General features: G+C 29.4%; 3 protein-coding genes across 4 annotated transcripts; 1 reads left to right on the top strand and 2 right to left on the bottom strand.

Annotated features, from left to right (window-relative positions):
• Window positions 1-276: 276 nt before the first annotated feature.
• LOC107884492 lies at window positions 277-5630 on the bottom strand. The gene is made up of 4 exons (XM_016806699.2): window positions 4134-5630; window positions 3018-3086; window positions 623-712; window positions 277-477 (listed from the first exon to the last, which is right to left on the bottom strand). Exons 1-4 carry the CDS (start codon window positions 5181-5183, stop codon window positions 412-414), a joined length of 1275 nt encoding a protein of 424 aa, XP_016662188.2. The 5' UTR covers window positions 5184-5630; the 3' UTR covers window positions 277-411.
• Window positions 5631-12330: 6700 nt separating this feature from the next.
• Window positions 12331-21152, bottom strand: LOC100168517 (DNA polymerase zeta catalytic subunit). The gene is made up of 26 exons (XM_001949154.5): window positions 20600-21152; window positions 20272-20464; window positions 20113-20206; window positions 19850-19992; window positions 18870-18946; window positions 18632-18810; window positions 18260-18359; window positions 17802-17958; window positions 17603-17719; window positions 16896-17541; window positions 16679-16819; window positions 16473-16608; window positions 16256-16407; window positions 15896-16084; window positions 15719-15837; window positions 14942-15083; window positions 14709-14839; window positions 14521-14634; window positions 14252-14423; window positions 14036-14179; window positions 13722-13970; window positions 13533-13646; window positions 13242-13432; window positions 12920-13147; window positions 12630-12858; window positions 12331-12556 (listed from the first exon to the last, which is right to left on the bottom strand). Exons 1-26 carry the CDS (start codon window positions 20754-20756, stop codon window positions 12413-12415), a joined length of 4458 nt encoding a protein of 1485 aa, XP_001949189.2. The 5' UTR covers window positions 20757-21152; the 3' UTR covers window positions 12331-12412.
• Window positions 21153-21194: 42 nt separating this feature from the next.
• LOC100575063 (THAP domain-containing protein 2-like) lies at window positions 21195-22405 on the top strand. 2 transcript variants are annotated; one of them, XM_016806700.2, is made up of 3 exons: window positions 21195-21491; window positions 21572-21712; window positions 21794-22405. In XM_016806700.2, the coding sequence occupies exons 1-3, from the start codon at window positions 21379-21381 to the stop codon at window positions 21822-21824; spliced, it is 285 nt and encodes a 94-aa protein (XP_016662189.1). In that variant the 5' UTR covers window positions 21195-21378; the 3' UTR covers window positions 21825-22405. The 2 variants fall into 2 exon arrangements, with proteins under 2 accessions (XP_016662189.1, XP_003246393.1); XM_003246345.4 differs by having other exon boundaries at window positions 21196-21491; window positions 21944-22405.
• The last annotated feature ends 8 nt before the right edge of the window (window positions 22406-22413 follow it).

A 22413-nucleotide genomic window follows, 5' to 3' on the forward strand; every position in this document is an offset into this window, starting at 1 on the left:
TAGTGCGCTGACATCCTCTTAATAGTTAATTGGAATATTGAACTATTATCTAGATTAAGTACTTGATTTACATTTACAATATTATTGGTAGGTATAAGCAAGGTAACTATAATTACTACGCTCAATGTTGTATTTTAAAAAGATAATATTTGGTTAATTTTAAATACACATTATTTTTATGGCATACAATTATATTATATATTTATACTTTGTAGGTAGGTACTGACTACTGATCTATATTACAATTCTGTATAATATAATATTATACCTATTTAATATTTACCGACATAATAGTATAATACAGCTACAGCATAAGCTTAAATGTAAAAAATTACTTATAAAATAACGTAATATTTCACACAAAGTTGATAGTTTTCATCTGTATGTATCTGTATGTGACAGTGACACTTTTCATACTTTCATGTTTGTCTGGTATTGTATCAAGATGACAAGATAAGTCAAACCCGCAGCAAAAGTCTTTAAACAACAACAAAATAAAACATAAAATTAGTTACCTAGAATCCAGATTGTTTTTCTAATTTTTATTAACAAATAAAAATAATTATTACATCTAATGAATAAAATAACATAGTATACCTTTACGTATGAATATTTAACTTACTGAAATAATGAGACGAATATTTAATGTAAATATATCGCATGCTGTGAATTCGACGGAACTATGAGAAAGTTGGTCCAAAAACAAATGAAGCTGCATAAAAAACAATAAATGCATAATTTATAATAATTTTAAGGTCAAAGACATCACATTGACAATTTAATCATAGTAACTAATGTCTAATGTATACTATGCAGGGGCGCCATTTAGGGGGGGGGGGGGGTGCACTCGCACACCCTGTAATTTTGTTGTCCACAATTGGCCTAGGCCTAATTAATACTATGGCCAGATGGCCTTCAGTTTGCCAATCTTTAATTGTAATAAATAATATTATAATATTGTGTTCTTTAATTTGATAATTGATAAATTGATATCGGTATCACTTTATCCACTGGCACACACAAATATGTGTAAATGGTAAGTGGCTACTGACAGGGGCGGACTGGCTATTTTTGGCCCGTGGTGCAAAATTAATTAGGGGCCCGTAATTTTTTTTCAAACCTACCTAAATTAGGAAAGAGCCCTTAGTTTTATAAGTAAATATAAAAAAAAAAATTAAGAATAACATGTTGTTTATTTGTAGAGATGTTGAAATATGTTATTTTATTTTTATTTTGTATAATACCGTATTATACCAGTATTATACCGTATACCGACTGTGGTAATCGGGGGCCCGGATCATAAATACAAACGGGGGCCCGGGGTGCTACTAGGTGTATAGCAACCTGGGCCAGTCCGCCCCTGGTTACTGATAGGTAAACTGAAACTGAAAGACATAATAATAATAATATGCATCTATTCTATCTAAAAATATCTTTACTATACACTATATAGGTACAGTATATACACAGAATGTATGAACGGTAAAATGTAATGTGTTAACTATAAAAATATGTTTTTATTAAGTATGTTTTTGATACTGTAATGAATCTGTAATGAAAAACTGAAAACACTAGAAACGTTTTTTTAACGATTGGCCTGGAGGTGGGAAAAAATTGGCCTCTTTAATTGTTTGCACACCTTAAAAAAAAACTGAAATGGCGCCCCTGATACTATGTAATGTATAAATAATGATTGTGTAAGCATATTCATCCCACATTTAACCCTGAATAATGTTAATCCTAATTTGTTAAAAGGGACGCTTTTTAACCATTGTCAGAAAGTGTGGGAAATTGAGTCTCCCTGCGCCCCTCACATTAGCCCCTGGCTACAGTGTGTAGATTGCAGTATACATTAGAAATCGTAAGAAAACGAATGACTGATATGAAAATCAATAATAGGAATTTTTCAGCATAACTGTGTCTGCAATTTATTTTACATAATATATATTTTTTTTAATAAGTGTATACAGGTCAGTTGATACTTGGTCGCCTGTTGAACGATTACTTAAGAATTACTAAACACAAAATTCAAAGTAATATACACATCAATTAATAAATAACAACAAATATTGAAAAATATTAAATTCAATTCTATATTAGATAATATATAATATATTGTCTATTCAGAGGACGCCAGCACTACGCCACCGCCACCCGTGTGTCTTATCTCTGTCTTCCAAACGTAAAAGATACAGCATGGCATATTTGCATTCAGTAGCATCAATTTTGTGTTATTAGCAGGGCTGTGAATTTAACGCACTAAAAAACCTTAAAAAATGCATTAAAAATGTCAAAAAAATGCAATAAAATATGCACTTAAAATCCAAAATATGCACTTAAAATGCCCAAAAAAAAGGAATATAAAATGCCAAAAATTATAGTATAAAATACATTTCAAATATTTTTAAATTAAATTTTTATATTAATATTAATATTAGGTACAGGATATTAAACATTATTAGTACAGAAAAGTGTTTATTTATTAAAACAAAATAATAAAAATGTTGATTGAATTTGAATTTACATTTGCATTAAGTTAATGCTATTCACCTGAAACATTTTTTAAAAAAATTGTTCATACAAGTCAATTGACGGAATTTGATTAAAAATACTAGAAAAAGAACTAAAAAAGCAAAATATGACCTTAAAATGCGAAAAAATGACCTAAAAAATTTAAATAAAAGTTTCATAGATGGATTTGTAGTTACATAATTCACATTATGTGCTTACAAAGCTATATTTTACAATCACCAAAAAAAATGCACTTTCCTATAAATTCACAGCCCTAGTTATTAGCATTAATATAATAATGAATTATGATCATTTTATATTTAACATAATATATCTATTCATAAATCGTTTAAAAATTAAAATATCGTAAAAAACTAATGAGAGAGCCAACAGATAATGTTATTATCTTTAAGTTTAATCATATAAGGTTAATTCGCTCACAACACATGTATCGTGGGTGTGGTGGGCGTCCTCTTAGCATATGATATATATATTTATTTATTTACCTCTTGATTTATTCTACAGTCCAAGCAATTACTTTTTAAGTTTGCTATAAGTGTCTTTGTATAAAGAGCCTGAAACATATAATTATTTTTTAATATTACCTATTATGTAAATTTAATAGTAATTAAAAAGTAAAGACTAAAGCCTAAAGGTGCAATAGCCAGAAACATTACTGTAGGAAGTGCACAGATAGTTATAAATTATAGGTACTAATCCAAATCTATATGTATTAAAAATTACTATCCTTCAACAGTTCTTATTTCACGATTATTCATACCTTCAATCACTTCAACAAGATTTTTTGGAAGTGAAGTTATACGTTTTCTACGTTCTCGATGTATATACTTTGTTTAATATTGTCAACATAGTAATTTTCAATGATATTTTTAATTTGTGGATTTTTAAGTAATTCACGATTTATAATTTTTGAATGACTTTCTGTGAAATTAGTAAGTTTTCTTTTGAGTTGGTTTGAAAATATATTTTTTTAATACGTTAATCAGAAAATTTAACATATTTTATAATGTCCGTTAAAGATTCGTTTATGTTATATATTTATTTTCATTACACTTTTTATTAACACATTTCCACTTCTCCGCACAGAAATACTTGACAAAGTTTGTTTTAAAAAATTTTTCATTTTGATAAATAACTAAGTTATTTTCTCATTCACCAGCTACAGTTCATTATTTCGAAGTATAATCACACGAGAATAAGTCGAGACTAACCAGAATAGTGTAGGACGATATGATTAGTCGCTATAGCCTATATAATAGTCGTATACATGTTAGATTATCATTAATTAGCGATAACGTTTTTATACAGGTATTTCATATCTATGTAGATTGTAGGTATATATAATATAGCTATGTGAGTAAAATTAAACTATGATTTTTGTTCGGGATGATTATTTTTTCCCTGGCGGAATCTATAAGTTGTTTTTGACTGCCTGCCCTGGCGGAATTGATGCTGGCGGAATCGATGAAACCCCGAATGGGTTACGCCCCTAGTAGGTATACTTAAATTCCCTCCCTCCACTGCACATATTATATTAATAATAAACCTAATAATTTACACTACGTTTTATACAAATATAATATGTGAATTATGTGAATCACCTCCTTCGTGGTGTAATGTGACATCAGGATGATGCCCACGTATCGCACTGCGTAGTGCAGCATCCAGGAGTATATGACGAGGTCAGACATGGTGTATACACCCATCACGTGAAACGTCTCGTAATATATGTCAAAGAATGACATCACGCCCAGCGCGCACACCGACATGCCCAGCTGCACACCGAACAGACGGTTCAGACAGCTGATGGCTTCTCGCAGCAGCCAGTGTCTGATCCGCAGCGTCTCGACTGTGACGGCCGCCGCCACAACGCTGTCCAACGGGTCCTGCGCCGCACGGACCGCGACCGCTGCAGCTGCGCCGTCCGCAGCACCGGGTGGCACGAGTGCAGCTGCAGTGCTGGGCGCTTCGGGTATTGCTGCAGCGGTCGCGCGGAAGTGTCTCGAAAAACGTGCCAATCCTGCGGGTCCGCCCAGCACGGCGACGTCGTCGTTGACAGTCTTCAGTTTGTCGTACAACACGAAACACTGTTCAGCGAATTGCGTCTCCGAACAGCACATGGTCAAGTTCTGGACGTAGATGAACGTGAAATGGATGATGGCCAGCGTAGGGTCAGCGTTGTTCGTCCACAGAATCCATAACCGCATCGCGTTGACCGGTATGACCAGCAGCAAGCATGCGCACACAGCCGTGGCCGTGAACATCTTGTACCGGTTGGCCTCGGCCACCGTCGTCGGCGAGTACGTTTCGTAGCACTCCATCGTCTCCGCGTACTTGTCGAATCCCACCATAACCGAGTACGATAGAGCGATCCTCGACAGCATCGACGTCACGTTCGCTATGCCCGGGTAGATCTGTTTCAGGATCCTGATCGCCTCGCTGGTGCATTTTTCGCCGATCCGGCACACGACCACCGTACCCGCGAACAGCGCGTACAAGCTTGATGCCAACAGCAGCACGGTGGACAGTATCGGCAGTGACGTGTTACTGTTCCGGCGGCCACCCTGCACGCTTGCCGGAAACACACCGAAAGCCTTCCAAAACAATGTGATCGGCCAATAAGTCGACATTTTATTATTATTTATTACCATTTATTATTGTGACGGACGACGTTTGAGAGATCTATAATAAACAGCTCCAATAATAGATGTTTGTGTATTCATGCCCTTATTATACCTGCAGGTTATAATATAATATGTAACGATATATAGCAAATGTCAATAATATAATATATAACCTCAAGTATACTTACGCTATGACTTATGAGTGATGTTACGTTTGGTCAGAAGTGTCCAGTTTGATTGAGACTTCGTCACATTTAATTTTGTTTCGTTTCACTTCTCTTATGTATGTAGGCGATATGTATGATGTATTGATGCATGTGTGTATTTATGTTTGTATGTATGATATAGTAATTAGTGTGATACCTATATCTATTCTGACCCTTAATACCCTAATAGGTACCTACTAAAAACCGAAAATGAATACTTTATTAAGTTAAGAAACATCAAATAGGTAGGTACATCTACTCGACTTGACGTTTGATACACTATTTTTAATCGATTACTTTATGTTATATTATATTTTTATACTAATTCCAACGATATAGGCGGTACATCGTATACTGTATAGTATAGAGTAACATATCAACTTGACAATTTGTTGACTATAATTATGTATAATAATTTTCATATGATATTATAATGAGCATTGTACATTGTACAGTTTGTACCTATACTATGTGTAATAATGTGTACAATGTACATAAATAAATATGCTTAATGCTTTATATGTTGGTTAATCGATTTTAAATTAATCGTATAGATTTGAAAAACAAAATATTTTATATAGGGCGTATTAATCGGGTGAAAAAGTTGTCATGAACAAAATTATTATTGTAATAGGTACTTTAAATAAAATAAACATACTATCAAATATATAACATATTGCTATATGAAATAAGATGCTGTATATAAATCACGATGTAGATCAAAATGCAAAGAATATTTAAAACTATTTGGAAGTAGAATTAGGACAAGCTATTGTTTAATTTAGGAATACAATTGATTTAAAATGTTTTCAAGAAAATATATTTTAACTAAAAATCATATACATTATACCTAATAAAATTAATAAATATTTTTATATTCAAATTTGAACTAATTAATTAAATTAAATTTACCAATAAATAAGGCCCATAAGAGTGGCCAAGGCTCAAGATTTATATAATTCTTAAGTACCTACCTAATTTATTATTTTTATGAATGGAATTGTACTAATATTACCAGATAGGTTGTACCAGCAGCTATAGCCTATAAACAATAATTAAAAAAACATTGATTATTTTTAGTCATTAATTATTCGTTTTTATTATTTTTAGATGATATAATATTATAGTACCTATATACAATTGGACGATAGGAATAAAAAGAATTATGCGCAATATATCTTTATATTTATAAAGATTTTACTAATGTATTTTTCTAGAAAACGCGTAACAGTCTCTCACTCTTACTCCATATTTTCTATGTCTTAGATACCTACTCGTTAAACAATATTCCTTAAGATTTCAGAACGTATTTTTCAATTCAAAGATATAGGCATGAATTTTACCACCACCTTGAACTATGATAACCTTATAAATATTACCAGTTACTAAATCTCTTAATTTCCTTGGCTTTATCGCACGTAATACGATGACCATTCAAATCTCCAGTTTGCCTCCGTAGCCACCGTAGCCCGTAGGTACCTACTATATTTTATTTCATGCGTTAGTTCGCTCGTTACTGGAATACGGTGTGATAGTTTATTAGTTTGGCCTTACCTTACTAAGGATCAGTTTATTAAAGCTTGAGTGAGTACAAAATCGATTGCTCTCGGCTTTCGCATTCAGTCCATGTTTACAAATTGATCATATTCGCCATGATTACCTACATACCTACCCATATGCTTCGCCGCACATTGAGTATTACCTCATTTTTCTCACGTTATCATGAAGCAAACTTGTGAACATTGGAACATCCAATTTATTTCTTCTCTTTTTAATGGCTCCATAGACGCACCTTATATCCTTTCCAGTAATACTACCATGTATGCCTTCATATTTCTCCAGAAGTCAAGCACCATTCCTTATTCCATCTCATTCCACTTCCTATGGACATAACTCATAACCATTCAATCCATATAATGCTTTAGATCTTTGATAATGCCTCTATAACTTAATGTTAGTTTTTTCTCTTCATGTAGCTATTTTATCAATGTTATAAGCTATAAATTATACCACACTAAATAGGTATATATATAATATATATGTTACTTAACATTTACGTCTGCAGCCTTATTAATATGTTAAAAATAAAATAAAATAATAAGAATATAATGTATAGGTGTTTAATATTTATGTGATATGTGAATATAAATATCGCATTAAATTGCTTGATAGAAGAAGCCACCTAGTGGTGACACTACCTATTTGAAAATTTTGTTTTATTTTAATTTTATGTCTTTTTATTTGCATTCAGTTCTCGGCAACATTTTCCTGAACGCAAACTCCGGAGATATCCCATATCCAGGACTTGTGAGTGTGGCAAAGTTCGATGAGAGTGGGTTGGAATGGAAAAGGAATCTGAAGTGTGGAATATTGAAGTCTTTTAGATATTTTGTTTTCACATTGAATGCGATATGCCGATATGGGTAGTGGATAAACTTCAGGTTGGATAATTGAATTACGAATTATAACAACAGTAGCAATCTTAAAACGTAAAAAAATATTTAAAATAGTTTATTGAGCTACCAACGGAGTTCGATAATTTTTATATATTATATTAAATATTGTAATTATTACCTATTACAAACAAATTTTACTTAAAATTTTTTTTAGCAGTAGGTAATTTGTTATTATATGCACGAATGTATAGTTCATTATTTCCAATTCACCTAGATATTATAATAACTTTATATATAACATATTTACACTTACTGATTTTATTAACTGTGTATTCAAAGTGAAAAAATCGTACGCGGTAAATTCGATAGACTGGTGGCGTATTTGATTCACAAACAACAACAACTAAAATCATGTAAATCAGTGAAAACACTTGGTATGTGTAATATTATATTAAAGATCGGATTTTATTATAAATTATAATGTTATATTATAATTATAATATATAGCCCCATATGGGTATTTTACCTCTTCCTTTGTACTATTATCCAACATTTGATTATTTGTATCTAAAATGATTGATTTTGATTTTATTGCCTAAAATAAGTGTAAACATAGTATATATAATGTATACAGTAATATTTTTCTATAATATTGTCTTAGATGTTCAGTGAAAATGTGAAATAAGTATATGATGACGCACAAAATAGGGTAGGTAGGTACTAGGTATCCTATGCATGCGGAGGGGAGTGCAGGGTACGCAGCAGCATATTCAAAACGCAGTTTCATCTTTCCGGAGAAACAAAGATCAAAAAAATTATTATAACTGTTAGTCTTTAAGCACAAAATAAATGATAAAATATATGTAATTAATTGAGGGTTATGCAGCATGGCTGTGTGTCATTTTTAAATTAAATCATTAATTATAATTTATAAGTATAGTAAGTACTTAATATTTAATTCATATTTAATTCATAATCAATGATTAAACATTTTTCTATATTTTTCTATTTAGAATCTCAAACGATTAGAAAAACCATTCGCTAGGGCCTACGGGGCGTATAGTATCGTTAAATATTTTAATATTAGGTACCTAGGTACCTATCTCATAACTTATATATTATATACACAGTGTTGGCCTGGCGAACGCGATCCTGGGCCCCGTCCGTATTTGTGTCGAGGGGCCTGGGACTCTATTATAGTACTATATGGATATTGAATATTGAATATTATTACTATTATACCTTAATTATACCAATATAGTTTATGGTACCTACATACTATTATCATTTTATCAAAAATCACTCACATAAAGAAAATCAATTACCTACACAATTTGAATCGCATAAAAAAATATTAAGTTGTATAATATTATAAGGCGTATTTATTTATATAATTTTTTAGAATTATAAATAATTATTATAACTATGTACTTAACTTAAACGTGTATTATAAATAAGATACCTAATTTTAAAAAAGTAAAATATTTTGTACTTCTTATATAAGCACTTTTTTATCATTTTATAAAATAACATTTTTGTGGGCTCTCCTGAATAAATGCATCTGGGGCCCTTAAAGTACCTGCAGGCAAGCGACGGATATGTGGGGGAAGCGGCAAAGGAGCGTTCGGTCCCCCTCCCTTGCCTGTCTTTAACCGATATTTTTTATTATAATATTTGGTTAAGCAAAAAGCCTATTTAATTTTTGAAAATTCACCCCCCATCTCTTATTGGGTGACTTCTAGATCCTCTATACTGCCTATACTGTACCAGGCTGACACTGCGTATACAAGATATTTGACACAGCTATACATATTTTATACTTGTTAGTTATTACGTACCTACTTATAATTGTATAGTTATTATTAGTTATTATCTATATACCTGTTTCGTTGTGTAGTGTGCTACTAAGATAATCATGAACAATCTCAGAGTGTATTGAAACAACCAACCGTAGACCAATAATTTCGACGGAGAGTTGTGAAATATCTCATAATATATATCAAACAACGCCATTACCCACAACAAGAACACCGACAGTCCCATCTGGATACCCAGTAGGTTGTTGAGGATGTCCACGGCTTGGCGAGTCAGCCAATGCTTAATTCTGAGTATTTCAACAGCGTTGGCCATCGGGTGGCTAATAAACCGAGGCCGATAAAAGTCTTTGTCGTATCTGACACACTGGAACGATTTTTTGTAATCTTTCCATATTGTTGCCGAAGTGCCCATTATGAACGGGTACTTAAGGTAGTTGACGTTTTCGTTTCGTAGTTTTTTCATATCATCGTTGATTCCTCGGAATCTGGTGTAGATTATGAAACACTGGGTGACAAATTGTGTTTCTATGCAACACATGCTCAGGTTTTGGACGTATATGAACAGAAAGTAAATGAATAGCGATATGTCGTGGGCCTCGTTTTGATACAGATAATACAACCGGCTTATGTTTATCGGTAAAATTATACTCAGGCACACGAAGACGACGGCGAACGAAAATATTTTGTAGTTCTTATGTTGCGCAGATGACGTCGGCGAATACATTTCAAAAGCCTTTATAGTTTCCTTGTACTTAAGTAAACTCTGTTTTGATTGAACCATTATGGCAATCCTCGATAGAAGAGTGGTGGACGCCAACACCCTAGTGTACATTCCAATCATGGCCGTCGAGAAAACGTTACACCACTGGTCTAATTTGCATAAAGTATTCGACGCGGTAATAAAATTGTAAACGCACGTGGCAATTAAGAGTACCGAATACACATTTTGGAATTTATTGTAAGTCAGATCCGTATTGAACACACCACACAGTTTCCAAAACGATTGGACAAGCCACATTTCGGGAAATTATTGGGTATATTGAAGCAGAATTAGGTAGGTACTTAAATACAATTATTAGCATAAATATCTAATAATACTAATCAGGGACTCTGATTCAGAGCACCACGAAAACGGATAATAAGTAAGAACCATTAGGCATTACTACCTGCATATAGTACATGATAATAATATGCACCATAATATATATTATTACAAATTACAATCTACAACAATAAGCTTTAGTAGTAGGGTAGGTACCAGATACAAGACGTGCACACTGTACAACCTAAGTTACCTAACCTATATAGTATAGCCTAACCTTGTCAATAAAAAAGGGAAGCACACTATTTTCGCTGTTTGTTTATACTTATGTCTTATACCTGGTACCTACTTAATACTTATTATACATATTTTTAACGTTCTGTAAACAAATATTCTTGACCATTATCGTTACGAATAATTAAACGTACCTACCTACTTACATTATAATTTTGTTGGAATTGAAGTGGACAATGGTAGAGACGATCGAGTGGTCTTATAGCATGACTATAGTGTTTCTATAACCCTAAAGAACAAAACACAAAAACACTGGTCATAAATTATAATATATGCGAATATGCGATATAGTTTTTATTTTAAATATATACAACTGGGTACCTAACCTATATGGCTATACCTAACCAACGTTGCGCGGGGATAAATGAAACCGAGATGGGAAAGCCACATGTGGCAGACAGTAATACCTATAATAACAATAAGTAACCTTTTTAATATATATTATATATGTTATGGGCTGGGTACAATTTTTTTTCCCAATTAATTTTCGTAAGTAACGCGTTTTTTATTTGTTAATAGTTTTTTCTGCTGAAGATTCTGGATATTTTAGTTTGAATTCTTTAGATTGTTATACTGTAAAATCTTTTCTACGGTTTTTTTTTGTTTCTGAAATGCATTTGCTCGCGGGCGCCCACACCTCCATTTAAACTTTTTTTTTATGAATTTAACTCTAGTTAATTTCTTTGTATAGACATTTGAACATTGATAACCTGGTGGAGCCCTATGAATAATCCTTCTTTAATGAACTAGTTATTGTGAATAGTCTTTTCTGTTTCCAAATCTGTAGATTGTAATTTGCTTTCTTTAATGTTAGTTCCCTCTTAATAATTTTTTTTTTGTTTCCTCAAATGCATTTGCCAGCGGGTTTGGAGTCAATCAGACGAGTGCCAACTTCACTATCGTTAATAAATTACATTATGTTATACATGAACAAAATATATAAGTATTAATTCCTAGGAACTTTAATAATATTGTTGATTATTATTTTATATAAAAACTTTTTGAATCGTACTAAATTTTAGATTTTTAATTTTTCTCAAATATCCTAGCCCGTATTTTTTGTCATACATTCTACATTCATAACTTATTTTAATAATGTGGGAAATAAAATGTTACATCATAGAAATTACTTTTAAATTACTTTTAAAAAGTAATTTTGTTATGATTGCGTTAATTTAAATAAAATATAATTTAATTACTACAGCATTACTGTAATCGTAATTTTGTTACAGTAATTTGTTATTTGCATTGCGCTACTACCCAACACTATATATATTTAATCAATGCTATAACTATTAATTTTCTTTTAAATCATCTGTCGACTGCAGAACATTAAGCCAATCCAAAAAATTTGAGATGGATACACCACTGAAAACTATACATAATATCTTATATTATATCATGTAAATGCACCATTAATTTCTTGAAATAACAATTATAATTTATAAATATATGAAAATATAAAAATAGAAAGGTAATACATAAAAATTCAATAAAAATTCTATAAACTCAAATTTTGCCTAATGTTGTTAATGTAAGAATACTGTTGCATATCTTTTGCTGCTTGCTGAGCACCATAATATATCTGACAGTTTAAAGAGTTGCACTTGAGTTCAAAGTTCCTTCCACAGCATGATCGACAGATCTGTTTAAACATATGATATAAGGTATTGTTTAAATAGTTATATTTTTAAAATATTTTATTATTTTATTTTTACCGTCTCTAAATCATCTTGTTTTTTAGTCCATTTTGATAATAAATGATTAAGCTGTACAATTAAATATTGAGGATTTTGTTGACATTGTTCGCAGAAACCATGCTGTGATAATTTGCTACATAAAATACAATTTTGTGAAAAAAAATATTGAGATAATGTTTGTTTACGATTTGTTGTTGTAGTAATATCCGGAAAATGAAAGTTATATTTACGGGGTAATTCTGAATACCTGAAATAAGAATATTAACAAAATAATTTTTCATCGATGATTTGTTTATTGTAATAATTACCATTTGTTTATGTCAACATTGAGCAAAGAAAAACACCTTTGAAGTGGCGGTATTATTGCTCTTGTGATATAGTATTCTGCATTTATTCGAGCAGATTTGTCTGAAATAAAATGTTTTGGTGACCGCACAAGTTTTATTAATGGTAAACCTTTTGGTCCGGCTATAATAAGGTATGGAACACGTTCTTTTACTCGTGGTTCAGCACGTCTGTCTACTGCTGTCCATTGTCTTAAATAAAATCAGTTTATAAACAGTTAATATTTATAAATATTTTACAGTAATATTACATACATTAATTGTTAAAATATCTATAAAAATTTACTTAGCCAATTCTAAAGCAGGTACGCATGCACCTGGCCTATAATTATTACGTCCTCTATATTCTTTAGCAAAGAGAAAATCTTGGATATTTACATTGCCTTTGAAAATTTTTTTGAACTGTTTATCAATATAACATTTTACTGCCGCAATATCTTTTGTTTCAAATAAAATACATAGACTTTTTTCTAAAATCTAAAGAAATAGAAATAGCTTATATGATGTGATGAAAGTAAATTAATTAGGTTTAAAGCTTTGATGATATTCCAATTATTTTATTTCAAAAATAAAATACCTTTGACACTGCAGGACAACCATCACGACGTACAGTTTCGATGCCTTTAGCTTCATACTTGGGTTTTTTTTGTTCAATATTTTCATACATATATCCACAATATCTTTTTTTTGTCTACATTTCATAACATCAAATTAATAACAAAATAATATTTGACTATTTATTGGTACTAAAGATATGAAAACTCACTTGCAAAATACAGGGAAGGTATACTTTTTCAAATTTCAACTTTATGGGTATAGGATTATCTTTAGTGACAATGTCAGCCATTTCATTACCAATTTTAAATGCCTCTTCTTTAGACCGGCCTTGTAATAACACAAATATAGAATCAGTGTCACCATAGATAACTTTAGCATTCCATTTTTTTGTAGATTGAATTAAAGTTATTGCTCTTTCTAAAGTTTCACGTCCTTTGCTTACGACACTATCACCAACCTAAACATCCAAATTACTTTTTAAAACTAAAACAATAAAATATATTATTTTTTTTTAATTAGTACCTCAATACATGGCATTCTTCCAGAAAAATTTGCCGAAGTATATCCATATGTAACATTGGCAATTAATTTTAAGCCAAGTTGTTGGGCGTTTAATATCTTACATAGATGTTTATTATTTTTTTGTTCTTTCATCAAATTTTTTACCTAAATAAATAGTTTAGTGAAAGTAAGTAAATAAACAAATATAACAAGCACATTCGTATCATCATTGTTTACCATTATTCTGGTGTCTAATATTTCTTGTAACATGGATGGTAGAATTCCTTTACATATATTTTTCTTAACAAATGCAACTCCAGAAGGAGAAATTGTCATATCATCAGTTAATTTGAGTAAGGTTTGAAAAGGTACATTTAACTTCGTACAGCCAAATTTAAATACTTCAGTTCTATTTATATCGAATAGCACTTAATACAATTTAAAAACAATCCACAAGTATGGAAAATCTGAATATATTTAAATTTAATATTAAATGTTTTACTAACTTTCCAAGAAGATCAATATTTCCTAAGCATGTTGAAAAGCAGTAGTTATAAGCTATAATAATAGAAGGGTATAAACTTTGAAAATCTAATACTATGACCGGATCTGTATAAAATCTTGATATTTCCAAAAATATACATATTTTAATATAAAGTCAAAAAAAAAAATGTCTAGGAAATGGAATTGTTACTTTGATTCTGGTTCCATTATTAATGGTACACTTTGAGCTGCATTCATTTCAGCTCTTTGTTTTATACTTGGTGAAACAGCAACATAGTTCTTATTTTTGGCTAAACGTAACATCATTGATTCTACTCTAAACTGAAAAATGCATAAATTAATGTTGTAATGTTATACTTTTAAGTTATCATAATAGGACATTCAATTTTAAACTATAAAGACAAAATAAGAATAATTACTTACTTGTGAACCTCTCGACAGTACTTCATAAAATTGTATGCCAAATAATTTTGCAAGTTCACTTGTTCGACCAATTATATCTAGTTGTTGCAAAATATTTATTGTACTCTCAACTTTAAACAGATAATAATCCATAGTCAACCATCTAAGTATAATACATAACAATTAATCACAAACAACTGTTGAGAGGTGGAAGTCAAGATTTCTTACATCCTGTCAGATTCCCTCAACTAGTGTAACACGAATCATAAGTCCTTAATACTATGTATAAAAATATATAAGTAAAGTAATCAAAGTAATTTAATCATCAAAATATCCTATAGTCAAAATCTTCTATGGAACAACTCATATTTATGACTCATTATTGTCATAATATACTATTTTATTACCAACTTATTCAATTAAAAAACATATTCAATATGACTTATGTTTATATTTTAAGTATAAGATATGAAACAAGTGAGGAATGGATTTTATTGTGTTTGCATATTTTTACCTAGTTGTAATATTAAATAACTTTACATATTTGGTAAACAAGTACATAATTGGTGAATATTCGGGGAATTTTTGATGTTTGTTTTAGTAAACTTTCTGTATTTCACTATTTGCATGAAAATATTTTCAATTATGGATTGTTTATTTTAATAAGACTTTCTGAAATATTAGGTTTTTATACATAAATGTATGCATATTATAAATATAAAAAAACTAATAATAATTGTATTGTTATATTTATAATATTGTTTAAGTTAATTTAACTTTCAAGAAGTATATAATTACCTGTATAAAAGAGTATTATGATCCCACCAAAACGAGAGTGTTTGATAAGAATAATTGGGTACTCTTTGATGTAGTATAAGGTATACCATATTCTCAAATGTATAACTTTGAACTGCCAACTAAAACAAAAAAAGTTGCTTCAAATATGTTTCAACAACTTAAATGAAATAGTTTAACTTCATGTCGCAGTAATCTCCAAACATCAAGAACAATTCGTCCTTTGATTTTCAATTCAGAATTTGTAATTTCTTCATTATACTCGGAGCTTTGTTCATTTTCTATAGTTAGTCTAGATAGTTCTTTATTCATATTACGTCCTAAGTGACGACATCTATCTTTCAAATAACCCCATGAATGCATTTCCATCTAACATTAGTAACAAAACAATAATATTATTGGTTAGTCAGTTTTATAAATTCAATCTATATAAAACAAAATGAGTATTTTGATGCATTGTTTATGAAATTAGTAAAAATAAGTTATGTCAAATAAAAAATATTCTATAGAGTATATTCTTATATTTTTAATTTAGCTCACTTCATAGCCACAAATAACTTCAGGATCCCAATTATTTACCAATTGAAAAAATGTATTCACTAACTCAATTTCATCATTACAAACAATTATCTCTGGTTTAAAATTTGAAAAACCATTGAAGTTGTTATTTATTTGATTCACCAAAATAGAACCTGAAAAATTGAAATGTTAATAATATATTGAAATATAAGTTTACCATTCAAATTAAAATATTTACCTGTTCTTGAAGAATTTTCCGACATATTGAAAATAGTATAAAAAATGCCTTGTATACAATCATATTCTGGATCTGGATTCATATTTATTCTAGTTTGTGTATGTAATTCCATTGTTATAATAGTAAGATTGTCGCTCTAAAAAAAAAAAAATTAGCCATACTTTTAATCATAATTCAATGCATCAATAAAAATAAAAATAAAATACATTTTTTGTAATATCTGAATCAATACAAAAGTTGTGGGAACTTTGACCAATATGTATTCCATCTAAAATATTGCTATCTGAACTGTTGGTAGTTCTAATTGAATTGAAAAATTCTGTTCTTGAGTCATTACTTGAATCTGCCTACAAAAATATTATATTATATATTAATTGTTTTTTAATAACTTTATTTGGATTATAGTTTTGTGTATTTCCTCACATTTAATGAATCCAGAAAAAGAGTGCTAAGTTTTCTTTTTGATTTCAAGCATTTATTCATTACTTGCTTAGGTGTGTATGGTGAAGAGGTACAGAATTTATTTTGACTAGAGCTTGGTGTTACAAGATTGATTTTTTTCAATAGTATTGATTTTGAAAGTGAATCTGGAGTTATCAGACCCTTACGTTTATTACTGTCTGCATTTTTTTTTTTACGTTTATATTTTGGATAACGGGTGTCTAACCATTTTAAAGCCAATAAATATGATGGTGGTTGCTTTAATGGTTCTAAAATTATACTACTCTCAGAAGCAAAAAACCGTGTATCGTTAATAACGGGAAAACTTAATGATAATAGATCCTTTCTAATATTTTCGATGACATTATTATTTTGAAATTGAAATTGTTTATTGTATCGAGTGTTTTTAAATGTATCAATGAAATTTAGAGAATCATTATATGAAGGAGGTTTAAAACTTAATGTCCACAATGTCCTAGAAATACTAGTGTTATCATCAACATCAGTGAAAGATGCATAATTTAATGTGTTACTGTCATACATTTCGACAGAACTATTTGAACTACGAAACATATCACTTGTTTGATTACTGTTTGTTTCTTCATCATTATTATTTACCATAAATGTTCTGAAAAATTTACAATATTCTATATAATTATAGTTTAATAATATTATAAACTGGTAATTACTGATCATTATCGGATGAATGTAAACTGAAATTATCCACATCAAAATTAGACTTAATTGATACATCCTTTATCTGAGTTTGATTTGAAATATTAGTATTTTCTGCATTTTGAGATAAGCTATAATATAAAAAAATAGCAATTAATAATGAATCAGCATTAATATAATAATATTGTTAATAGTAGTTGAAATGTAAAATACTTTTCATTTAATTGCATCATAGATATAGAAAATTCTTCATTTTCAGAATCGTTTCCATCTTCATTTGAAATGTTGTGACAGAGAATACTGTCTTCATTTTTAGAAGCAATTGTTTCCTTCATTAATAAATTCATTAAATCAATACTTTGACTATCCCCTACATAATAAAAGTATAGTTAAAAATCAGTTAATTTATCACTGATAGAAAAAATAAAATAAAATAGGAAAACATGCAAATATTTGATAGCTAAAGTATTTCAAATATAAAATGATGTTTGTTCTTCTTAAGCATTTATATAATTAATATTTAAAACAACAATAAATTACCTATATATTATTATCTAGTATGGTGATTAGTGGAAAAGTTGGGTGTACTCACCAATAATACACATAATAAAGAATACATTAAATATTAATACACTCAAAGGTTTAAAAAAAATATATAATTTATAACTTACAAGAGGTTTGAGATTGGAAAACTTGAGATAAATTAATTACTAACTCTTCATTCACAGATATTTCTAACTCTGTCGATGTCTTTATTATTACATTTTTTTTCTGCAAAACATAAATGTTTTAAGTGACACATAAGTATAAAAACAAATGTATACAACAACTACTATGAAGATTTTCAATAGAAATATTAAGGTTAATATTATATTTAATATACACCAATTTATGCTGCTCTAAAATCCCCTGAACATTATTTTGAAATGAATTAATATTTATATTAAACTGAGATGGATTGGAAATGTTTCAAGATAATAAAAGTAATTAAAAAATATATAATTAAAATAAATAGTATATGATATATAAAAGATTTTAATTACTTTTATTTCTTTAATTTTCTTTTTTAATTCAATTCCAAATTCAATTTCTGTACTTGATGGAACAGTTAATTTTCTCTCTCCACTGAATACTTCAAGTCCTTTCCTTGTTATGTTCAAGTCTGTAGATAGTTTATTTATTTGTTCTCGAATATTAACTAAACCAGAATTTTCTAATTCTCCTAAAATATTAATAATAAATTGAACCAAAAAAATAAATAGAAGAAAAAAATGTTGATACCATTAATCAATATAGGGTTCAAGATCTGGATAGCTTGCACATCCATTTCATTAGTACATCGACTCATTTTGGAAAGCCTAAGAATATAAACATTTAAATAAATATAAGAATAAAAAAAAAATTAAGAGAAACTTCTATTTAATAAAAACCAACTAATTAGTGTTTGAATTAGTATAAGTACCGTGTTTGAATTTAAAATATTTCCAATTAAAATAAATAGAAGTTTTATTGATCTCAATTATTTACCCAGTATACAGTATATCCCATAAGTCCTGTAACACCCTTAGTATCGCCATGGAAAATCAATATATTTAAAAGCCATTTTTTTACAGTATTAAGTATGGAAATTCTGATTGAATATTATATTTTATTTAGGCAGATGTTTTTTTAAATTTCTAAGATAGCTGTTTAATTAGTCGTATTTAAAAAAAAAAAATAATATTAAAATGTAATGAAAATCAACCAATTAGAGCTAACTATTATTTTGAATTTCTAAGAATAATAGTTAAAGTATGTTACCTATGCAAATGGTATTAGCAAAATACGATTTGCATGCTATAATAATTGGCTTAAACAGTCAAATAATTATTTATTATTCCGGTGGTTAAGCACAAAAAAAATTAAGAAAAAAAGTATTTGCAACATTATTGTAACATGAGGATAACATTGAACAATGGTTTCTTACGATCTTATAAAGTATCTATAAATTGAATATTATCCTATTCAATCAGAATTTCCATACTTATTAATGTAAAAAAAAACAGCATTTAAATATATTGATTTTCCACGAAGGTACTAAGGGTGATATACTAATATGGGACTTTTGGGACATTCTGTATAATGATATATTACCTTTAGATTTTAAAATGATGATTGATATTAAAAAATCAATACTAAATATTCTAATGGTAGAAACAATATGATAACTACTACAATTTAAAAAAAAATTGACCAACAAATATTTTTTTTACCCAACTTACCCTTGTTCTACAGAATTCCTATACTTGACAGCAGACAGTTTAATATAATTCATTCCATGAAGATTATAATCTATCATAAACTGTAAATGATACGGTATATGTGCTTCGTGAGGCTGGAATATTGTGTTACAAACTGCTCCATTCTAAAAATAAAAATAAAAATATTGCTATGTCCAGGAAAAACTATTTTGTCTTACTGCTAAGTATAAAATATAATGTATAAGTGATACTAAAATTATACAAATATATTATTTTATATTTACTTGTAATAAATCAACAGCAATTTTTGCCGAATATGGGTTGTAGAAGAGAATTTTTAAAAATTTAGTGTTCTCAGTATGATAGCCATAAAATGATCTATAAATAATTATTACATTTTTGAAATACATAAGTGGGCTTATTTGAAGAATTATTGAACTTACTTTCCACATACTGTAATAATATTATGAATATGTTTAGATTTTGAATTTGTGGATCCAATAGCCAGGCTCAACGCTTTATCTAGACTATTTCCAAAATTGTATAAGATCTCTTGATTCTTAGTTTCATACGATTCTTCTAACGGAATAAATATATAAGGAAAGACACCATGCACATGTAGACAGCACTTTTCACCTAAACATTGAACAATAAGTAAAACTCTTTTTACAATTTATTCATCACTCTAAAATATTATAATATCAAGTATATACCAAAATAAACTATAAGCATATATCTTTCATTTTTTAAACACATTATCTTTATAATTACCGTTTGGCGTACATCCGAACACCCTAAGAACGGGAACCTTAAGTATCTGTGTTCCCCAAAACTCAGAGTACAGAGAATCAAAACCGTCAGCGGGATTACTCATGTAATGATCTATTGTGACTAAGCTCACATTTTGAACAATATTAGTGTTCTCCATAGTTGAATAGGTATTTCAGTATTTATTATGATATACTTTAATAGAACAAAAATCCCTTTAATTCCACAAAGCAGATACTTGGTGTAATAATCCGCATTTCAGAATTTATAAATAAGTAACGCCGAATTCTGTTGACAATTGCTTAAGAGCACTCAACTGCGGAAGTACCTACAAAGTAGTAAGTACGCTACATAATTATTTTTCAAAGTCCAAGAAGTTCCAAGAGGAAGAATTCTCTTTAATTCAGTCTTCAGAATACCGCATCATATTGCTGTGTGCCATCAGGCTTCGTCAAACGTCATGGCTATTTAGAATTCTTAATTTTTATAGAAATAAGTTTATCATTTTTAACTATAAAAATTAAAAATTCAAGATATATTAATTTTATATTATCATTATTAAGTATACTATCACAATAGAGGAGATTAGTGTGACGTCACAATCTATAATGATAACGCGTCTGGTTCCAAACAAACCGTTATCACGGTTCGTTCCATAAGAAATGCATTGCCCGTATATTTTTTTTTATTCATTTGGTTTTTTAATCCTTTTAAATTGTTTTTTTACTTTTTAAACTGGTCTTAAAGTTTTCTTTGCATAAGAAACTCGAGGTATTTTAATCATGGTCAACTGCTGGGCACCCCAGTGTTCACACAATTCTGTCCGAGAATCGTGTTCTTTTTTTCGTTTTCCGACAGATGTGGCACTACGAAATTCTTGGGCGAATTTAGTTAGGTAAGCTTTATTGTTTATTATATTATTGTGTTATTTATTCTATTATTACTATAATGATATTATTATAATTGTTTTATTAGGAGGGCAGATTCTATTCCATCAAATAATAGTCGTTTGTGTAGTTGCCATTTTAAAGATGGTTTGAAAGAAAATAGTCCGTCTATATTTGCTTGGAATGAAAACAAAATAAATCGTTTTGTTTCCCCCGAAAAACGTAAAAGGTTATTTTGATTTTAACTACTTTAACTATATGTAGAGTAAATTTACTTATTATCAAACTTAAACATAATAATATTATCTAGGACATCTCATAGCCTTTTATTGATATTTTAATTTTTAAATGAGTTATAGCTATGTAAAATATTTAAACTTTAAAATGCTCGTAACTCAAATCAAAATTAAAGTATCAATAAATGCCTATGTGATTGCCTAGATAATATTTTTACCTTCAGACGAGTACATCCACATACGTGAGGAGACGCGGCCAACATTGGTTGTTTGACCATTCTCTCAGCTACTCATGTTGGAAGCCCCCGCATGATGCATTCAATCGTGAATTGCAACGATAGGCAAGACTATGATCAAGATGAGCTGGCAGAAAGAGTCGAACAAATGTACCGAAAAAAAGAGCCAAACACCATCTTCCTCTTTTGTTTAACATAATCACAAATCAGTGGAAAACTATAACAATAATTATACCACTAAATAGTTATGGTGAAACTTATTTAGTGGTATAATTATAGGCATAGTTTTCCACTGATTTGTGATTATGTTAAACAAAATTGGAAGATGGCGTTTGGCTCTTTTGATCATAATTAAACTGCAAAAAGTAAAATTTGGTGCTTCTACCTCAATACCAAGGACTGTATGAACAGCATATTAAGTTTCATCTTAATATTTTATACCTACCAACATAATATAT

This window comes from Acyrthosiphon pisum, chromosome A2, assembly GCF_005508785.2.
Source record: "Acyrthosiphon pisum isolate AL4f chromosome A2, pea_aphid_22Mar2018_4r6ur, whole genome shotgun sequence".
NCBI lineage: Eukaryota > Metazoa > Arthropoda > Insecta > Hemiptera > Aphididae > Acyrthosiphon > Acyrthosiphon pisum.